This window comes from Talpa occidentalis, unplaced genomic scaffold, assembly GCF_014898055.3.
Source record: "Talpa occidentalis isolate TD23 unplaced genomic scaffold, MPIMG_talOcc4v2.1 talOcc4.16, whole genome shotgun sequence".
In the NCBI taxonomy this organism is placed as follows: Eukaryota; Metazoa; Chordata; class Mammalia; order Eulipotyphla; family Talpidae; genus Talpa; species Talpa occidentalis.
This window is the reverse complement of record NW_023601653.1, coordinates 60,365,990-60,386,893: the sequence shown is the minus strand read 5'-3', so window position 1 is coordinate 60,386,893 and position 20,904 is coordinate 60,365,990. Positions and strand designations below refer to the sequence as shown.

Sequence of the window (20,904 nt, the reverse complement as noted above, 5' to 3'; positions counted from 1 at the left end):
CTCAGCAGTGTGCTTCAGTCAGTCTGCATGTTCTGTTCCCTGCTCTGTCTCTGGTGAATCCTCTCACCCCCCTGCGCATCTGGCCTGTACCCTGGTTCTTGTGTAAATGAATCAATAAATCTTAAAAAAAAAAAAATTAAATTTGTTAAAAGTTGATGGCTATTTCAGTGTGTGTTTTTTTTTTTTTTTAAAGATTTATTTATTTATTTGTTTATTTATGCAAGCACTGGGTACAGTCAGAAGTGCGGGAGGTCGAGAGAATTCATCAGAGCCAGAGTGGGGAGCAGAGCAGGCAGAAGGACTGAAGCACACTGCTGAGGGGAGCAACGGGTGGCAGGAGAGGTGTGTGTGCCATGTGGGACCCTCCTCCAGAGGCCGGGGAGCAACCGGGGATCGAACCGGCGCTGCAGAAGCTGCAGGCAGCTTCGCAAACCAGCGCTCAACCGCTGCGCCACCATGGAGGCCCTTCAGTGTTTTTCAAGATGATTCTAGCAGCAGGGATTTTATTCCCCCGCCCCGCTACCCCCCCGCCAAGACTCAAGTGTTTTAGATCTAGAAAGTAAAGTAGGAGTACCTCAGCACCATTGTGGGGACAAGCTGTATTACAAATCAATCAATAAAACTTGCCAAATTTGGTATGATGTTTGGTATTTCCCAGTATTCTTAGTGTTAACTGATGTGTCTCTAAATGATCTCTAAGGTGTTTTGGTTCTAGAACTCAGAAATAGTTCCTTATGTGGTCATTGTAAATCAACGTAACTCTTCTTTTGTTAGGAGCCCCCACGCCCTGTGCATCCAGCACCCTTACCAGAAGCCCCACAACCGCAGCGTCTGCCCCCAGAAGCTGCCAGCACATCTCTGCCTCAGAAGCCACACTTGAAATTAGCACGAGTTCAGAGTCAAAATGGTATTGTACTGTCATGGAGTGTCCTGGAGGTGGATCGAAGCTGTGCCACTGTTGACAGCTACCATCTCTATGCTTATCATGAGGAACCCAGTGCCACTGTGCCCTCACAATGGAAAAAGATTGGAGAGGTAAAGGCACTTCCCTTGCCCATGGCATGCACTCTCACCCAGTTTGTATCTGGCAGCAAATACTACTTTGCAGTACGAGCCAAGGATATTTATGGACGTTTTGGACCTTTCTGTGATCCTCAGTCAACGGATGTGATCTCTTCATCCCAGAACAGTTAAAACCTTGGAGCCTTTATCTCTTCCACTTTCAGAAGTTCCACTTTTTTGGTCTTGTTTTAATCTTGTGCATGATACCCATTGTAAAATCCATATTGTGCAAGATTTCTTGGACAGATGTGTATATACACTACATTTGTTTATAATCAGAGGTAAAATAAACTCAGCCCATAAAGGGAGAATTTTCCTGGACAATTCAAGCTTCAAAGTTGGAAATGTAAATGTGCACCTTGCTTTAGTTTTGACGTTGGGGAATATGTGTGGGTGTTTTTGTGTGTTTTTCCCTATTTATATGTTTATTGCAGTGGAATCTCCCATTTTCATTCTCCAATTTACCTCTTCTGGTATGAAGTAAGTAGATGATCAAAGGATCTGAGGTATGTAACTGGCATGATTCTGCTTCTAAGGGATCTGGAGTTTCATAGTTAAATGATTTAAACGGAATCTAAACAAAACCCAAAGAAATAAATAATAAGCAAAATTACTAAATAGTTTTAAACAGGTTAATTTGAACACAGGAAAGGATTTGTTTATCTTTTCTTTTGTCTCTTCTGGGTTGTTAAGTAGGCAAAAAAGATCTGCATCACCCCCTCCTTTTCCTCCTTTTCCTGATCTGGCTTTTACATTTATTTTGTGCCTTAAAGATTAACTACAAAAGTAAACAGGGCCACTTGTCCATTGTGGTTTTACTGCTCACTTTCAGCCTTTCACCTTCATTTCTCCTTCATCTCCACCAACTATATAGCATACTCCCCTGAAATAAAATTTAAACTAAGGCTTTTATATAAATATGTTCATCACTTCATTTAACTTCCCAAATTTTGACTTGCTGTTTTCTTCTAAAAATATAAATGCTTTTATTTTTGATCACTATTTAACTGTGTGTAAAGGTGATCAAGAGAAGACCATACTGTGTAAGAAAATTTTCTTTCAAACATATTTTAGTATCTGTGTTGCACACTGTGTTAGAAATTAAGAAAGCAATTCTAGTTTACATGATCACCCAAAGCGTTCTTTCAAAGGAAGTAATTAGTAAAGTTCACTAAATACAGGAGGCTAAACGATCAAAGGGAAATCTCTCTTTCCTCTTTATTCTTTCATCATTTTTCCTGTTTTCTTTCACCTTTTGTTTTGATGGTGCCAACATTTGTCTGTGTTTACCCTATGTCAGCTTTGAATGGAACTTAAAGTATATACTTGGGATCATTTTATATGACAATAAGATAACAATTTTCTGTGCATCTCTTTGCCTCTTCAAAGTTAACCCAATTTTGCTTAGGTCTTTCTTGGATTTTCAGTTTGGTTGCCAGCTATATTGGTATCAGGTAGGTGTTTGAGTGTAGATAGTTTAGGATAGGAAAGCTGGGGTAATTTGGGAGATGAGAGTGTGGTTGGAAATATTTTGAAAAGAATTTTTGAAGTTTGTGAAATAATTTTTCAAGTCATCTTCCCTTGCCATCTTTGAATTCTTATTTCTACCCTGTCATTAATTTTTCCTGGAATTACAGGAGGAGGCTATCCCTTTTATTAATGCTGCTTTGTTTTATAACTTTGATGACTTGTAGTCAGAAGCATTCTCCCCATACAAAAACTCTCTTTAGAGACTTCCACTAGTCACTGTGCTGTTATGCTAGGTGTAATGTTTGAATGATGCTGAAGAAAGCATACAGATTGCCAAAATGTAAATGCTTCCTTTCACTTTCAGAAAGTGAGATCACAATGAGAATTAAAGTTTCCATGAATCAAATTTGCCAACAAACTATATAGGTGTTACTCATTCAAGGACTAATGATGATGGTCAAGACATTCCCAATGTCATGCCAATGAAAATTTAAAAGGCAAAAAATTGATGATCTTCCAGATGTCTCTGAACACCTATCTGTATCTGCATGTATATATGTTTTTCCAGCAGTGGTTGCAATATTGATAATTAATCTAGATCATTCCTGTCTACAAGGGAAAGCCCATGTTCAAAATTCTTTATTGGCCTGTTTTATGGTCACGTAGTAACAATTTGTTTACCAAGTGTAGAAGAGTTCCCCTTTTTATTTATATTCACTGATACTTTGTTTTCCAAAGCTTTCATAGCATTATATAATCAGGTGAAAAAATCCGAGTAGAATGAAAATGTTGTATTATTTTAGCCTATCTTGTGTGTTTTCTGTCAGAGGAAAAAAAATTCTCAAATAGTAGCCCTAAAAACAGATTTTTACAGTAAAATAAAAGTTTCATTCCACCTGGTGGAAGGAAGGAATAAAGAGAGACTGTAATGATTTGAGGACAAAGTATGTAAAATGGTCTCACATTAACATGTCATTGTATTTAAAGTTCACAGCTTTACTGGATTTACTGAAAGGTGGTAGGCTTGAACTCTAGGCTTTTATTTTGAATATTTTTTAATGTTGATGAGCACTGACTCTTTGGTTTGTTTCTTTTGGGGAGAGAGAATGGAAGATTCAACTAGATAAAGCTGCTGATTATGACTTTAGTAGCACTTCACACTCCAAGGTACCTTTTTTTATTTCACAGGTACCTTTTCACAAAGTATTACAAATAAAATTGATTATCCCATTTTGGGAATGCAAGTTTGCTACATTTTTAGCCTGACAATACCTGTGTAAGTATTGTCTTATTGGAAATCCTGGAAACTTCTGATATTTCAACCTGAAATGTAGGATGTTTATATGGCATTTAAAGGTAACAGTGATGTTTGTTACTCTCTACTTTGCACTTTGTCAGAGTAAATTTCACCCTGTTTTAAGTGTGAGTAACCCTCTTTTTAAAATTATGTTCTTGCCAGTAAATTTATAAATGACATACAAAGACATCTGTTGTTAACTTTATGAGGTAACTAGCTCTCTGTTCCTCTCGACTCACTTTGAAAATATGCAGAATACTGTGTACTGTTTACACAGTGGATGGTTTATGAGAAAAGTGAAGAGTAGCGCTTTCTTCCTTAAAAGTGAGTATTGGGATACCATTGGCCTCAAAAAGAGGTGTTCCCCACTCTCCCCACCCCATTGCTAGATAATAACTGAAAAGTAAAATTGGGGGAAAAAAATACTTATAGCAAGGAGCTTAGAATCTTAGGTGCATCTTTGTGTAGACGTCCCGAGCCCCGCTGCACCACACGGTTCTCTTACGGTCTCGCGTTGTTTGCTCTTTTACTTAAATTTTTCAAATCATTTATGCAGCAAGGTGAGTGTTACTATTGCATGAGATGCATTTATCTTGTTCCACAAATTTTCCAGTACTGTACAAAATTAACAAAATAATGCCTGTGGTATCCTCTCACTGCTACACACTGTGATCTTAGCACAGTCTAATACTGCAAAGATCTTCCAAGTGTTCTCCCCAACTCCTTGTCTTGGGCAACTGAAGTATACTATAATTAGTTATTTTAATTTTATCATTGACTAGTCATTGGCCTGTTTTATTCTTTTTTTTTTTTTTTTTTTTCAGAAAAACCATGTCCCAGTATTAGATTATTACAAATAATTTATCTAAAACCAGTGTATGATTCTGCCTTCCTTACTCTTTATATAGGCAAATGATCTCCTCCCCCTTTCTTTTTTACTTTTTGGGACAAAAAAATCGATTGAAGCAATTCTCATGAGGTGTTCTGTTAGTGTGGCAGACATCTGATTTCTCAAACCTGTTCTCCTTGAGCCAGCCATTGGGGAAGAATAGGATAATACAAACACCTTTTCTCATCTTAAAATAGTTTTATTCTAAGTAAGTTTTTCTGGTTTTTTATTTGTAGAGTCAGCTAAGTACCCATTTGTATTTAAATGCTGTCTTTTTTTTTAAAGGGTTTGTTTGTAAATAAGGTAACTGGGCAATCAAACACCTTTTGGGGGACCTGGCTTTAGTATTTTATCAGCCATTTCAAAATTAAATGCAAAAATAAATTCTTTGTAGGAAACTTGCATCCTGATTTTTCTTTCTTTACAGTTTAAAGTGTAAATAATAAGACAGTGTAAGACCTAATGTCTAAAATAAACTGGGCTATAGCAAGTTGCCCTATTTTTATTAGGTTTTGAAGGTTTTTGTGGGTTTGTTTTTTTTTTTTAATGTAAGTAGAGTGGTGTCTGTGTAAGTGTTAACTGTAGTGGGATTTTGTCCAGCAAGCCTGAAATTTATACTTTGAAATAAACTACTGGGTTTTTAACATTCTGAGTATCTGAGTCATTCTAATGCTGATTCTTCTCAGTCCTTGTGTTGTTTTTTTAGATCTCTCTCTCTCACCTTGTTAAAAATCGCCTGTTAAACTGTACAGTATGCTTTACTTAACCAGCTTGGCAATACCATGGCTCTCAAGCCACATAGTTATTCAACAGTGAAAGAATAGTTGCTCTGTAGAGTTGCTCCCAGATTAGACAGTGCTTTGAACTAGTGGGAGATGACATTCAGGTGTGCTAGGTTGCCTGCCTTGCCTGCACCACAAAAAGACAAGCGATGCTCGTCAAGGACCAGAAAAATCACTGACTGTATTTCTGTCAGTTGTTGCTTTGAAAATGCTGCCCACCACCCTCTCAGGCCGTGTCATTAAGTATATCCAGCCAAGGGGGAAAGAAAGAACATGGAGTAGTCCAGGTTCTTAGTGGCCGGGCCCGAAGTGCCTCTCATCTCAGGTTCCATAGGCATGCGCTCTTGTCACGTGGCACAACTACCTAAGGGAACCTGGGAGACGTGGCAGTACAATCAGACATGAAAGGAGAATATGGATTTTGGTGAATGAGGAAGCAGTTTCTGCCCTGCCCGTAAAAGCTTGTCTGCTGAGGCTTGGTATTGTTGTCATATGTGATGTTTCTGTTATTTATTTATTTTTTCATATTAATCATTTTTAATTTTTTTGTTCACTTCTGGTTATTTTTTAAATTTTAATTTTTTTTAAATTTTACATTAACATTTTACAATACATATTTTTATTTTTGAACAATATTTGCTTCTCCCTACCCCCTCAGGTTGAGTCCCCATAGAATTTCCTTTCCCAGGGCACTGTACACCATCACCACAGTCCCCTTGTTAGGGGGAAAAGGATGTCCCAAAGCAAATTCTATACAGGCTTTGCGGACTCCACCCCCACCCCAGGTCAAAGCCAAAGACACTGGGAACTCCAAATCCCATCACCACCAAAGGGAAGGTGGCTGGGACCGGAGGGTGGGGTTAAGCAGCCAGGTGGATACAAAAGGCAGACACGTGGGCTTTGGGGATCCCCCATTTTGGCTCTCCGCCAGCTCGCAGCGTCCTGCCAGCTCTGAGAGTGACTTTGGGTTTCCAGGTCGTTGGATCGGGTAGGACACATTAAAGACTTTATTTCCCTATTTTCTCCCTGAGTTGTACATTTTCCTTATTTCTTTTTCTCTTGTAAATAAACCTTTTATTAACCCTTTTGTGTGTGTCTGTAGTAGAGTATTCATAAGTCCCTTTAAAGCGCGCGGGTGAGGACCCACAGCCAGGAACCCGTTCAATATCGGGGTTGCTCTATAACACCCTGTGCTACTCTCTCCCTCCTCCTCTCTTGCAGTATGTCTCTGGTTTATAATTGTCTGTTTTTGCTTTTTGTGTTTTGTACTATTTTTTTTACACTGATGTCTTATTTGGTTCCCCTATATTCCTGCTATAAGTGAAACCATCCGATATTTTCCTTTTTCCTTCTGGCTTATTTCACTGAGCATAATTCTTTCTAGCTCCATCCACGTTGCTGTGAATGGCGTGAGTTTATCTTTTTTGATTGCTGAATAATATTCCATTGTGTGTATATATACCTGGTGGGAGTGTAAACTGGTCCAACCACTATGGAAAGCTGTGTGGAGATTCCTCAACCTGCTAAAAATGGAGCTACCATATGACCCGGCAATTCCACTCCTAGGGATCTACCTGAAGGACACAAAAACATTGATTCAAAAGAACACCTGTTCCCCTATGTTTATTGCAGCACTATTTACAATAGGTAAATCCTGGAAACAACCAAATGCCCCAAAATAGATGGCTGGATCAAGAAGATGTGGTATATATACACAATGGAATATGTGATTTTTCTTTTAAATGCTCCACTCCATAGTGAATGCATCTTAAAAACTAAAATTAATAGTGGAAAGTGAAAGTGACAGATTGAAAATAATATATTTTATTGACTAATTCTGAGGGAAAAACATAGCTAAAATAGTGCCTTTGGTATCTCCTTTGTATCCTTCTAGTCCCTTATCTCCCTCCATTTTATGTCAAGTTACAAAGTTGGTTTCATGATCATAAAATCAAAGTTGTAAGCCTCTGGCATGCCCTCATGGAGAGTTTTGTTGAAACGGTTCCAGTGGAAAACAGGCAGGCCACCTTGTACAGTGGGACCACTAATGGCATAGGCTGTGTTCTTTGATGCTAGGTAGATATCTGACACCTGAAAGAGAGACGAGAGGACATCTTAGAAAACCACTTGGAAAACAATGACTAAATCCCTGTTTTTTCTCTACTCTTTTTCCAAAGTCACAATATTACCTCCCTTAGAATCAAATCTTGCAAGCCTCCAGAGACTTTCATGTTCTTCTGTATCCACTTGGCCTTCAAATATGAAATTGACTAGTCTGTATTAGTGCCAAAATATGAGATCTGGAGTCAGGTTACTCATATTCAAAAATGGTAGCTCCAAACTTTATTTAAAAATAACTTCCATATGATTCGGTTTTCTCATTTGTAAAGGAGACTAATCACTATACCTCATAGAAGACTTGTCATGAGGATTGATAAATAACAAATACTTGGGGCTGTTCCTAGAATAAGTTCATTCCTCAGTAAAAGTTGTTATTAATCAGAGCAGATCTGGGTAGCAGCAGATCTTAACCTTAGAGATTTGAAAAGAAAATGTCTTAGAACTTCTGATTTTCCTTGTATGTAAAATGGCTCAAGAGAAATGACATTTTAAAGTATACCCTGCAACAGAAATGTTTTTGATTAAAAATCAGCAGGCCTGTCTTAAGTAGATGAACACAGACAAAATGCAGATGGAAATGTGGCTTGAGTTCTGCCAGGCAGGGCAGCAGAAGGAATTTTTTGTATTCTGGAATGGGTAGAACATTTCTGCACACTTCACTGAATGTTTGCAAATACCAGTTAAAGAAATACTTAAAAAAAAAAAAAAACTTGGTGGTGGGCATGGCCTGGCATATATCTGAAGAGGTGTGAACCTGTACCTCTGAAAATATACAGTGCTATAAACCAGCTTATCACAATGAAAATAATTTTGAAAACTAAAGATACAAAACCATTCACTGGGGCTTCATGTATGCAGGATTCTACATCCACTAAATTTTTTTTACGTAACATAGAAAATCTTTAAGGCTAAACTTTTGCCATCTCATAGCTAAGAAGTATGTTGAGTTGAACAAAGACTACAAAGGCCAACAGAAAAAGTAATGTGTAGGGGTATCAGCATTCTTTGGTTTTCAGAGCTGAAGGTGGAACAGTGAATTCCACATCTACCAGATTTCTTCCAGAATTGAGGACTAACTTTGGAAATGAAAAGACGTGGTCACACCAAAAGTACAAAAGCTGGTGACAGAATGATTCTTCTGATGTCACATGGGTCAGTCATTCCCTTCAATACCCCACACCTGGTAGTGCAGGTAAATTTTTAACAACCCCCTAAAGAAAAAGCCCTGATTTGCAGTGTTTGTCCATTTCCTTGGTGTACATAATCCCACCAGTGCTGATTTCAAGCCATCACCATGGTTTCAGTTGATTTTAACAGTGGGTTCTCACAAGCCTAGAAGAAAGAGCCTGCTTCAACCAAGGGCTGCAAAACTAATTATGACCTACCTAACTGGATACATTTCCGCACATCTGAATTCTAACATGGTGAAAACATTGCTTTGAGCATCTGGCCTAATACTTTTATTCTGTCAACTCAGTTGAGTTTCTGTTGAACATAAAGTCACATCAGTAATGTGTTCTGTGGACTTTGTGCCAGGTTGGTAAAATGGAAGACGTCACCATTAATCACCACCATCATTGTGACTGCGTACAATTACTCAGTACAGTTCTAAATATTTTATAGATATTAAATGTTTATTCTTCACAACTCCTCTGTGAGGCAAGTACTGTTACTTCCACTCTGCAAATGAGGAAAGAGAAAACTGCAAGATTATGTGATTTTTAAGTGGCAGGGCGAGCACTTGAAAGTAGACTGCAGAATCTCTGAAAAGGCTGACTCCTGCATAGAGTTTGTGGTAAGAGATACTACTGTGCATTATGCCACAAAAACTTCTGCAGCTCTGCCTTTGAACAGGTCTAGGTGTTGATGGCAATTAAATTCAAAAGCCAGTCGCCTGTTACCTTTGTGTCATAGCAACCTCCAGGACTTGGGTCGAGTGCATTCAGGTCCTCACGGCAGCAGATGGTATTGCAGGGGTCACCCTTACTGTAAGGGTCCTTCTCATAATCTAGGAAAGAGGGATGAGGAATGTGTGAATACTGGCAGGTCAGAGATGTGCCCTCACCCACAGTGAACTCTTTGGACCTGTTAAAGCCTAGATGAAGGATATGTCACAGCCCTCCTCTACCCGTCCTGCTTTCAGATGCACACGTGTCTCAGATTGTACAAGGACCTGCAAGTCCCCTGCTCCAGGCCGACCTGCTCTCAAGAACCAACCTTAACGGGGTGAAGAGTAAATGAGAGAACAGTGGATAAATGTGCATCTTTTTTTTCCCCAACAAAAATAAAAATTTGACTTTGATGCTATCAAAAAAGTATTTATGAATAAGTTTTATTAGCTGTTTTTGTCCTTGGAAAGGAAACCTATGTTGGAGTTGGGGGTGGGGGAGGGGGAAGTACCTTGTATCAGTTATTTCCTCTGTGGTTTTTACATAGGATGTTTTGAAAAAGTCTGTGTGCAAATTTCCCTGTCATTAAGGAAGACAAATTCTATTTGTCAAGTGTAAAATACTTGTTAGTATTAAATGAATGCTAAATGTGTAATTCAATAACTTGCTGTAATTCCTGCTAGTCCAGAGATGATCAACTTGCATGGATTCTTTGCCTGGTGGGGAAGTAAAGGAGTTTTGAAGAATGAGTCTTGAGAAATGTGCTACATACTGTTGTATCGCATGATGTATTTCATGGACACCATATCCGTCACTCTCCCTTGGTCACGCCGGAAGATTTTGGCCCGTGAAGACAGATCATAAGAGTAGTCCAAGCCCAGCTTCTTAACTAACAGTGGATAGCCACTCCAGTTGTAGATTTTTTCATGGAAAGGGATATTATAGGAGGGCCAGTATCCTGATTTGGAATGGAAGACAAGGAAGAGCAGGGATAAGAATGAGGGAGACAGAGAAGGCAAGGGAACAAAAGAGATGTTATTAATGATAGTTTCTTGGAAAATTGGCACCGATAGAAAATTACAAAATGATATATAAAAAAAAAGCTTTGACTGTGAACCCTGGCAGTCAAACTGATCTTTGTAAATGGACAGAATTGGTATACCTCTAGATTATTCCTTTATGGGAAGAAGAGTATTGAAATTTGGTTTTCACCAAAATTCTTAAAGCAATCTACTAACCAAAAAAAACCTTTATTATTAACAGAACCGGTGAGTATAACACAAAATGGCAAGTAAATGGGGCTCACTGAAGTGGACTTAGTTACTGAAATGCCAAAAAGATGGTTTCCCTAGATTGGGCCAGGTGCCAATCATGGGCTAGCAGAAGAACCCAAAAACTGAATTGTAGGCTAAGATTGAGTAACTAGATCTTGGGCCATAAATCCTTTTCTTATAATAGGGTGAGTCCATAAGGTGAGCCTAATTTGGGCTGATTTTGACGATTCTAGGAGGCTTTTAACACCTTTGAGTTTAAGCATTTATAAAGATCAGATTCATTCAAAGCTTCATGGCAGGCCACGGCCACAGTCACTAAATAACAAAGAAGTGGCACAGCTTTTTAGCCACATCTCCAGTGACATTGGCCTGCCTTCCACCAACAGCACAGCCACCATCGGGCACCAGCCCTCCACCCCATCTTCTCTCAGCCCTTGTCTGCCTTTCTCTCTCTTTACTGTTTTATAGGTGAGATTTTTGAGACCAAACAAAAGACAAGACATTCAACCTTGCTGCTGCTTGGAGCTGGAGCCAGCATCAGGAAGAATTGAGATAGACAACACTGACAGAACAGGCTAAAGTCACATTTATTGCTACAGTATTTCTAGAAGTTAGACTGCCTGGATCTACTGTGATTAGGTATGTGACTTCAGAGAAATTACTTAAGCCCTCTGTGCCCGACTTTTCATTCATCAAGTGGGAGCAGTGTGTAAGAGTGAGGTGTGCAGTGAGTCGGTACACACAGAAGGGACGCCTGCAACACTCAGGCTGTGTCAAGGTGTCAACACTTGATAAGCACCCAGGGAACACGGGCTATTCTATTCTCTTTGTGAACCAGCCAAATGAATAAAAACCACTTTATACACCACATTTTCATGATTTACATGAGCATTAAAAACAGCATTTTGTATCATCTTGCAACCTGGTGGTGTATGAGTATTAGGATCCCCCAACAGGTTTGGGAGGCAGTGGCTGCCTGCTGACCACCGCACCCTGAGTGGGTGGTGCTCATGGCTATGATAGTATTTATTATGTGGGTGAATCACCTGCTTCTTTCTGAGACTTTCCTCCTTACAGTTAAATGGTAACAATACTGCTTATCAGGAAGACAGTTATGAAGATCTAACAGGAGAATGTAAGTAAAAGGCCCATAGGCATATCCAGTGGACAGTAGACTGCAGTGAATCTAACTCTGCTTCTCCCTCCTGGCGAAAACCCGTAGATAGGCATCAGCTACTGTTTGGTCTCATGGTAGTTTTCTTAATAGGATAGCAAAGGACCTGAATCTGCCCTTCTGCAGATCCTGCACTGCCCAGTAGCCATGCAAACAAAAGGCCTCAGGCCACCGGTCTCCTTTACGCAGCTTCTACCTCCTGGGGCAGTTGGGGCAACTCCTTCTAGGGACCAAGAGACCTGGTTTTCAGGTCAGGCAGTGAGGTTATCAGTATTGAACTGCCATGCCAACCAAGTTACCGGCTAGTGACTTGAAGTCTCAGGTTGACTTTGTGACAAGAACAGGAGGTAAATCTGCTCCTGCTTGGTCTGATACTACTAGGTAGTAGTATCTGCTCAGCTTGGCCAGTCAACATTCTGCTTTCATTAACTCTGTTTTATAAATACCATGTTCATTAATTAGTACTAGCCTTTCCTGCTGAGGTGGCCCATTCTGGGTGCCATGACAAGATGGTCCTTACAAGCCTGTCTCTCTTTACTATTTTTCCAAATCTTACACGCTGAATCTACAATATTAATCTACTATATTAAGCTAATGTTTTCTTGCACCTGTGTGCAAGAAACACATACACTCTCCAGACTTTCAGGCTGCTGACGTGAAGAAAGTACCTTTCCGTAGAACATCAGTTTGTTCAGAAAACTCAACATATGTGGGGATCTGCTCCACAATGTACAAAGCGCCGTTGTCCAGGCTGTGCTTCGGCTTCACCTTCTTTAGGTCCAGGACCATGTACTGATTATTGTAAGTACCTGGCATGTTGGGAGACATGAAGGCAGGTCATGGCTTCATTGGTCATTTGCAATCACATAAACACAAACCTTAGTGATTCTGCAGGGCCACTTACCAGAGTTGTATCTCGTAAAGATCTCTGCCCACTCCTTGCCACCATTTGCCATCATATTAGCCACACGGACTCTTTGCCAGGCCAGGAGAGACTGGGGTACCACATACTTTAGAAGGGTCTTATTATACACGCTATTTGTGGTCTGCAGCAATATCAAGCCACTACTGAGAATGTAAAAGTCATCCAGAGACTCTAGAAACCCTACAAGAAAGATAAACATCTACATTAGCACACACGGACAGATTATTGAACAGTCATCATCAGCACAGAGCTTCCCAGCCACAAAACCAGTGGCAAATTGTGCCAGTGATTGCTGTCCTTACTCTTCCAGCTTTGGCTCACCTCGGAGGCAGTTGCTCAAATGCTGCTTGTAAATGTACTAGTGGATCTTCATCCCTGGTTCTCCGCTGAAATTTTATTTTATGACTTGAATAGCAAAAATACATCAAATCAGGACTATACCAATGTTCCAAAATGATGCACGGAAATAGAACCCCACTGGCTAGGATTTCACAGGAAAATGTTCAATTAGGGAAGGATATTAGCAGGTGTCATTAATGAATAGTAAGAATCTGAATGCCTTCTTTCTACTTTACTATTTTTCCAAATCTTACACGCTGAATCTACAAGTTTTATAAATGGAAAAAAAATCCCATATTGATGAAAGCGAACACGGTTTTAAAACTAAAGTAAAAACACACTTGGTCAATGCTTTTATAAATGTTGGCGGCAACACAGCACAATCAGAGAAGCCACTGTCTTTTTGGAAGGCCTGTTTTGTGTTTATCCTGTGATGAGTGCCACAGAGAGCAGGGACTGACGGAGCTAGAACAGGGAGAGGACACGTGTCATCAGTAACCACCAGTGAGCACCAGTTCTCGGGGCTAAAGAAACACCAGAGTCAGGGAGCTCTCCCCCTGCTTCACATGCTCATACTGTTTTTATACTATTTCATCAGTTCTGCTCTAATTACTACTTATGATGTTATTTATTTAATATTTTTCCTAAGTTAACTCTTCACACTTAAAAATATTTTAACCTCACATACAACAGTAACCAAGGAATAGTGGGTTTAATGTTTTGGGTCCCCCACCCACCAAAAAACAAACAAACATTAACAATGCATAACAATACATTAACTATAACATGCCAACAATATACTTATCCACAGACCGCCTAATATCACCTCAGCAGCACAGGGCATGCCACACATTAAGCAAAACCAATAAAGCAATAAAGTCTGCTCTTTCAGAATTTGGAAAAGCAAGTGGAGCCTCAGAGAGGTGAGGGATCCCTCAAAGATCACCTGGGCCTAGGACCAAGGCCAGTGCAACCTCCACTGTCTGAACACTGGTGCCCAACCTTGCCAGCTCTCCTTTGGAGGCTGGCCTCTTCTCCTTCGTACAGGCTGGAGGAGGCAGGCTTTATGCAGGATGTGGGCCTGAGACTGTGTCTGGAAGCTTGTCTAAGTGCTGGACAGACAGAGAGCAGAGGGGCACAGGAGTAATGGAGATGGCACAAGAGAGTGCAGACTGGGGAGTAGGGCAAAGCCACAAAGTGCAGTTGGGTTGTCATTCATTCAGTCACTACACAGATGAGCTATTGTTCATCTACTCTAGGCCTGGTGGGGAGTCAAATAAAGGGCTCCCCTGAAACTAAAGCTAAGACTTCAGAGTACACACAGAGAGTCAGAGGATCTTTAGTTCCCTGCACTGCCTTTACTAAATCTGGCATGTTGCCTTTCTGTTCCTTATTCCCTTCTAAGAACCTGAGATTAAGTGATGTCATTCAGGTCTAACAGTCTAATTTTCATTTCTGAGTAGAAAGTTACAGGAGGAAAGCAATGTTCAACTGACTCACGCATAATGAGCCTCCATAAAGCTGTCAGTAGCCTATAGAGACGTTTCTATAAAATGGAAGGTGGCACGATCCAGTGGTACAAGGCTTGAGGGGTGGACGCCGCCCTTGGATGAAGCTGTAAACGGCAACCCCTGGAAAGATACAGCCCGGACAGGATGAATGGCCAGACCAGCAAATCATGGGATGATTTCAGTGACCATTCATCCTCCTCTTGGCCTGGGTCACTGCAGGGTTCAGTTGCTCCACCATACTTGGCAACCTTAAGCAAGCTCCCTGGGAGAATCCCCGCAGGGTGGAATGCTGTATTGCTAGCAGGACACACTTGCTAACTCAATCCTTATTGCAGCAACCTCTGTGGACACGAGAGGGCAGGCGTTACACAAGTGTGAGTGACAGACACTAATATGTCAGGTCAATCTTTCATCCAAGAGCAAGAATGTTTATTGAAAATGGAACTATGTAGGCCACTCAGAGTTCCGGAACAAAGGTGAACAGCTGGCAAAACACTGGCATCAAGGAAATGAATTTTATCACTTAGAATTTAACATTTTAAAAAGGGGGAAAGTCCTAGGGAAGGGACATAATCCTGAAACATTGCATTGTGAGAACAACAAGTTTTTGACAATGTAAAATAATACTTTTGCTCTTATCAGTCATTTTGGCAGCCAGGCTTTTATTTTAGATCAGGAGAAAATGAAACACTCCAGTACGAGTCAGCCAACAAACACCATTTCATAGTAAGCTTTTTGCTGAACTTAATACAAAGGGACCCTTATAGTTTAAAAATAATCATTTCAAGACTAAAAAAAACAAAAACAAAAACATGAATCACAAAATGAACAGAGCCCATCACCTCTCATGCCATTTAGACTTAGTGCTTAGTACAGCCTGGAAAAGTTTATCCTGATTAATTTATCAAATGCACCCATTTACACACCAACTTTTTTTTTTTTTTTTTTTTTTTTTTTTGTGGGACCCTCGCTGGTGGCCTGGGAACGAACCGGCACTGCAGAGGCTGCGGGCAGCCTCACAGCCCAGCGCTCAACCGCTGCGCCACTAGGGGAGGCCCTTACACACCAACATTTGCACAAACTGCTCCAAAGCGCCAAACATCAAACACTCCTTTCCAAAAGGGCCTGATCAGTGTTGACCAGTGACATGAAAACACAGCTCAGGCTTAGTCAAAGGGTCATGATTCTAAAAATAACTGCAGCATTGCCATCTCGCCATCTCTGCAATGGGAGGAGGTGCTGTCTGTCGCCCCGTCTCTTAAATCTGGGCTGGATCTGGAACTTGCTTCAGCCAGGGCCAGTTCTGAGTCTAGCCCTCAAGAGACCTTGTATACTGCTTACTCGTCTGTAGCGGTCACTGTCTTTAAATAAACCCCAGCTAGCCAGGTTTCTAGAATAAAAGATTATGCAGTCAACCCAAAGGAGATCAGCTGCTAGCTGGTCTACCCCCAAACCTGTAAGCGGGTTCATCCAAGCTCAGCAGCACTGCCCACCCAGCCCAGAGTAACCACAGATGCAGGAATGTGCCCAGCTGAGATGTCTAGAAAGAATCACTGAGCTGACCTGTGTGGACACAAAAGCACTAATAATCATGTTTTCAGCCCCAAATTTTTGGGGGTGATTTAACACAGCTATAGCTAATTGACACACTAATAGTATCCAATTTTATGATCTATTTTGCTTTTGGAATGTCTTACTGCATTTGATTTAAAGGAGATGGAGGCAACCCTCTTTCCTTTTAAACCATAAAGTAACCACTTTGCACCATACTCAACCTTTCGCCCAGCTTCTTCCCACTGCAGAAGAATAAACACAGTGTCGCTTCTCAGACTACTGGCAAGGGCCAATCTGGCTGTGCTGTCTGATCTCTAGGCCAGTCTCATGCAGATCAGTCAATAAACATTTATTAAACACTTACCATATTCCTAGCACTGGGCAGTGGTTTCCAGCCCAGGCAGTGTCAGAATTCCCTCTGTGGCTTTTTCAAAAGACATGCCCAAATTGCCCCCTCTTCTTCTCCCCTCTGCATCTCCACCGATACCTGACTGGAAGGTTGCCATCTGTAACCCAAGACTCTTCTGCCTCACTCTAAGCCAAGGAGGCCTGGGGGCTCCCTGTTACCCCCAGGACAAAATGCCACAGTCATTTGTTCCACCTTCTTTTTGCTGCACTTGGTTTTCCCAACCTCAAGAATGGCATTTCCTGGCTTCTGTTCCTGCCAAGATGCTAACTGATAGCAATCAATCTCTGTTTCCCCTTCCCGTGATGATTCTTTCACCAAATAAGTATTGAGCATGTTTCTGCCTAATCCTGCCATAGGAATGCAATCAATGGAGAATTAGCATTAATATATATTCAAGCACATCCATCTTGCAGTAGCCACTAAAGAAATGAGGTGTCATAAAGGTTCTGTATATAAAGAAGAGGGGTTTATATTCACTCGGCATCCTGTTATCCACATAAAAGTGAAATTTTTCTCCCTCAATTAATTATCATATTTACTTTAGATTACTTGTTTACTGTTTCCCTTTCCATCTATCCTGCCGCTTGTACGTAGGACTTTTTCTGTCTGTTCACTCAGCACCAAGAAAATGTTTTGACACAGTAGGTGCTCAATAAATAATTGTTGAATCTAAGGATGCAAGAGAAGATGGTTGTGACTAACCTTTACTATGCACCATAACCTTGCTTTAGAAGGACAGATAACAGCATTTCATTTTTCCAAAAAGAACACCTAGGTGCGTTATTTTTTAAAAAAATATTTAGATATTTAAAGTTAATACATGGCATTGCCAGGAATAAATGTAAGACTGACTGTCCACAAACGCCTTTGCCACTAGCCCCCACGCCTGACAAATGTGATGGGAACAGATAAGTTGTCCGGCAAATGTGACAACACACACACACACACAGTGAAGCAAATGTGGCAGAAGCGATTAAACAGAGAGTGAGTCACAAGAGTTGCATGTTCAGACAGGGTGGAGGTGGAGAAAATCACTTAATGACCAGTTAATCAAGAAAAGTATGTAAAGTAAGGTGGGATTTCTGGAGAAATAGAAGCTTCCGGAGCTAGGTGGAGGGAGATGATCAAGACATAAATTTCTTTTCCCATGCTTCTCCTTTTTAAAAGCAGATGTGTATTTTGGCATGTATTAACTTGTGGATTGTTTGTATATACTTCAGCTTTATGACCAAAGAAAAAAACATGGCCTGAAATTAATAAGAGTAATTACGGTACATTAAAAAATTTACAACGTACATGATTAGGTAGATGATTTTATAACCTATGAAAGTAGTAACATTATGGATGATGGAGACTCCACTGAATTTTCTTGGGACTTTGGGACTGTTCTTTTATCTTCCTGGGCACCTACTTTCAAGTATTTGAAACATACTTTCAAGTATTTGAACAATAAAGACCTACTTTAAATTATTTGAACAGTAAAGACAGTGTGCAAACTCTTTGTCCCCCCAGACAAGAAGGGTTATTAGGTCTCAGTGGGTGGGCTTGGACCTGGTCTGTGAGGATCACCTCTGTGCTTGTCCCAAATACAACAGCCCAGGTCAGCTGAGCCACAGGTTTCACGGATGGGCACTTAGGAATGTGCATTTTCAGCAAGTGCCACTGGAAATTTTAAGTGGGTGGGTGTGGGGTGGTGATGGGATACCTGGATGTAATGCCAAGTGAGCACACTTGTGTGCTTCAATGCATGCCAGAGAGCCTCACAGATAATTAAACTTCAAGCCACGGCCTAAAAGGATCGTCATTACTGGAATCCTCAATTAAAACACTTTGAATAGGCTCCAGCTGTTGTTCCCACGCAAGCCCTCCACCCACCCAGCAGGCTGGGAGGCCCTTTGAGCTCATGGCTCCTTTAGTTCTAACTATTCAACTTAAATGCAAACGCAACTATTTATGAAAACAACAAAACTGTATTTATGATCAGACATGTTAGATTGGAACCTCAGTTCCCGACTCCTCAGTCTGGTTTTGAGCATGTTCAACTTCTCTGAACCTGTTTATTTGAAAAATGCAGATACAATAGCCTCCTTGTTAGTTTTTAATGAAAATTAAATGACATCATCCATGCCAAGTGTTTGGCACAAGGTCAGGCTCATAACTGAACAGATATTAGGTGGGTATTTTTTCTTTATTTCAATAGAAAGTTGAGTACAAACATTTAGGGTAAGTTTCTGTGACTTACCCTAAACTTGCTAATTCTCATAAAATGAGTTAGGTCTTACTAGTGTCATTTATAATCAGGGAGGCAACAAAGGATTAATTAATTTCAAGGTCTTAGTGGGATGCTGAACAAACAGGTTTGTATCTATGATGTCTTTAGAACAATTTCCCAACATCTTGAATTCCTGTTTTCTAACCAAGGGTATAAAGGGAAAAGCAGAAAACTAGGAGGTTCTGATGGAGACTGTGATCTCTTAGGCAACTTCTTCCCCCCTACCCTGCCCCCTCCTTTCCTCCCTTGCCACTCTCCCTCCCATGCAGTTCCCATCCCGTTCTAAACACTGGATATGTATTATGCCCAACCTACAACTAACTTTATGTATAATGGTGAATGATTGAATAGTTTTTCCCTAAGATTAGGAACTAGGAATTCCATGTCACTTCTAGTCTATGTTCACCTGGAGGGCTTACCCAAGGCATTCACGCAAGAAAACATCAAAGACATAAAAGAAAAAGTAAAACTGTCCTTAGTCAGAGATGGCATGATTGTATATAGAAAAACCTAAAGAAATGACAAAAACCTATTAGAACTGATTAATGAATTTAGAAAGGTCTCTGATAAAAAAATACATAAAAATCAGATGTCTATATTGTGGTGGTTTTTAAATTTTCACCAGTACTTTGACACTCTTTCCTGTAGATGGAAGATACAAATTTCCTTTATTTGAATGTATCATAATAACATGCTTCTAAATGAATAGAATGTGGTGGAAGTATAGTGACTTCTGAGACTAGGTCATAATAGACTTTGTTGTTTCTGCCTTCTTCTTTTGATCACCCCGTCTAGGGGCAGCTAGGCGCCTTGTCACGAGGACACCAGAGCAGTCCTGTGGACACCAGGTGGAGGGAGCCAGTTTGCCGGCCCTGCTTTACCCACCATGTAAGTGAGTCATTTCCAACATTAAATTGTCAGAGATTTCAGGCCCTGATTCTTCCAGCTGAAGACCCATATATGGCGGAGCCATCTGTAATGTGCGTTATGCTAATTCCTGATCCACAGACTCCATGAGATACTAAATGATAACTCTTTCAAGTCACTAATTTTTGGTCATGTGTTTTATAGCCATAGATAACTATACAAACAATTACCTATTGGGAAAAGGAATAAAAAATTCTGGTTATAGTAGCATCAATATTTATTTAGGATTCAAATGAATGAAAGGTATGTAAGATACACATGCTAAAAACCATCCAACATCGCTCAAACTAAGGAAAGCCTAAATAAATACACTATATTCATGGGTTGGAAGACAGTATTACTGATGTGTTGATTTTCTCCAAATTGATTGAAAGATTCACTGCACTTGGGGCCTCCCCGGTGGCGCAGCGGTTGAGCGCTGGGTTGTGAAGCTGCCCGCAGCCTCCGCGGCGCCGGTTCGATCCCCGGCTGCTCCCCGGCCAGCAGAGGAGGGTCCCACATGGCGCGCAGACCTCTCCTGCCGCCCGCTGCTCCCCTCAGCAGTGTACTTCGGTCCTACTGCCTGCTCTGCTCCCCGCTCTGGCTCTGGTGAATTCTCTCACCCTCCCGTGCTTTTGACTGTACCCAGTGCTTGTATAAATAAATATATAAATAAATCTTAAAAAAAAAAATTAAAAAAAAAAAAAAGATTCACTGCACTTGAAATCAGTAGACCTTCATGCACCGGTCTTCACTACCTTTTCAGTGCTGTCATTCACTGTGAGATTTCTCTAACTTACTCCCTTGGCTTTTAACTTGTAGGGCCAAAGCCAGTAGGTGGCTGTGTGCAGTAGTGCAGGGCTTTTATCTTCCCTAGCCTTATCAGTTGTTAAGTAGATGCTGCCTATTCAAAATACTTCTTGTGAAGAATGAAAAGCTTCTAGAACAAGGTTATCCAGGGCCACCTTTCTTAGTTTCCAGTGCCTCAGGCAAGGATTTTTTTCAGGGTCAATACAGGGCCTCCCCGGTG

The 20,904-nt window shown here is 40.6% G+C and overlaps 2 protein-coding genes across 2 annotated transcripts in view; one reads left to right on the top strand and one right to left on the bottom strand.

Annotated features, from left to right (window-relative positions):
• Positions 1–6,074, top strand: part of ATF7IP (activating transcription factor 7 interacting protein) — a 117,003-nt gene extending 110,929 nt beyond the window's left edge. The window contains 1 exon segment of the mRNA XM_054696431.1: positions 775–6,074. Coding sequence (XP_054552406.1) covers positions 775–1,194 — 420 coding nt within the window. The 3' untranslated portion in view covers positions 1,195–6,074.
• Positions 6,075–7,114: 1,040 nt separating this feature from the next.
• PLBD1 (phospholipase B domain containing 1) overlaps positions 7,115–20,904 on the bottom strand; it is a 42,440-nt gene continuing 28,650 nt past the window's right edge. Inside the window, exons 7-11 of the mRNA XM_037514308.2 lie at positions 12,863–13,063; positions 12,627–12,767; positions 10,283–10,468; positions 9,523–9,629; positions 7,115–7,591 (exon numbers count right to left, since the gene is read on the bottom strand). Coding sequence (XP_037370205.1) covers positions 7,424–7,591; positions 9,523–9,629; positions 10,283–10,468; positions 12,627–12,767; positions 12,863–13,063 — 803 coding nt within the window. The 3' untranslated portion in view covers positions 7,115–7,423. The remainder of the gene's footprint in view (positions 7,592–9,522; positions 9,630–10,282; positions 10,469–12,626; positions 12,768–12,862; positions 13,064–20,904) is intronic.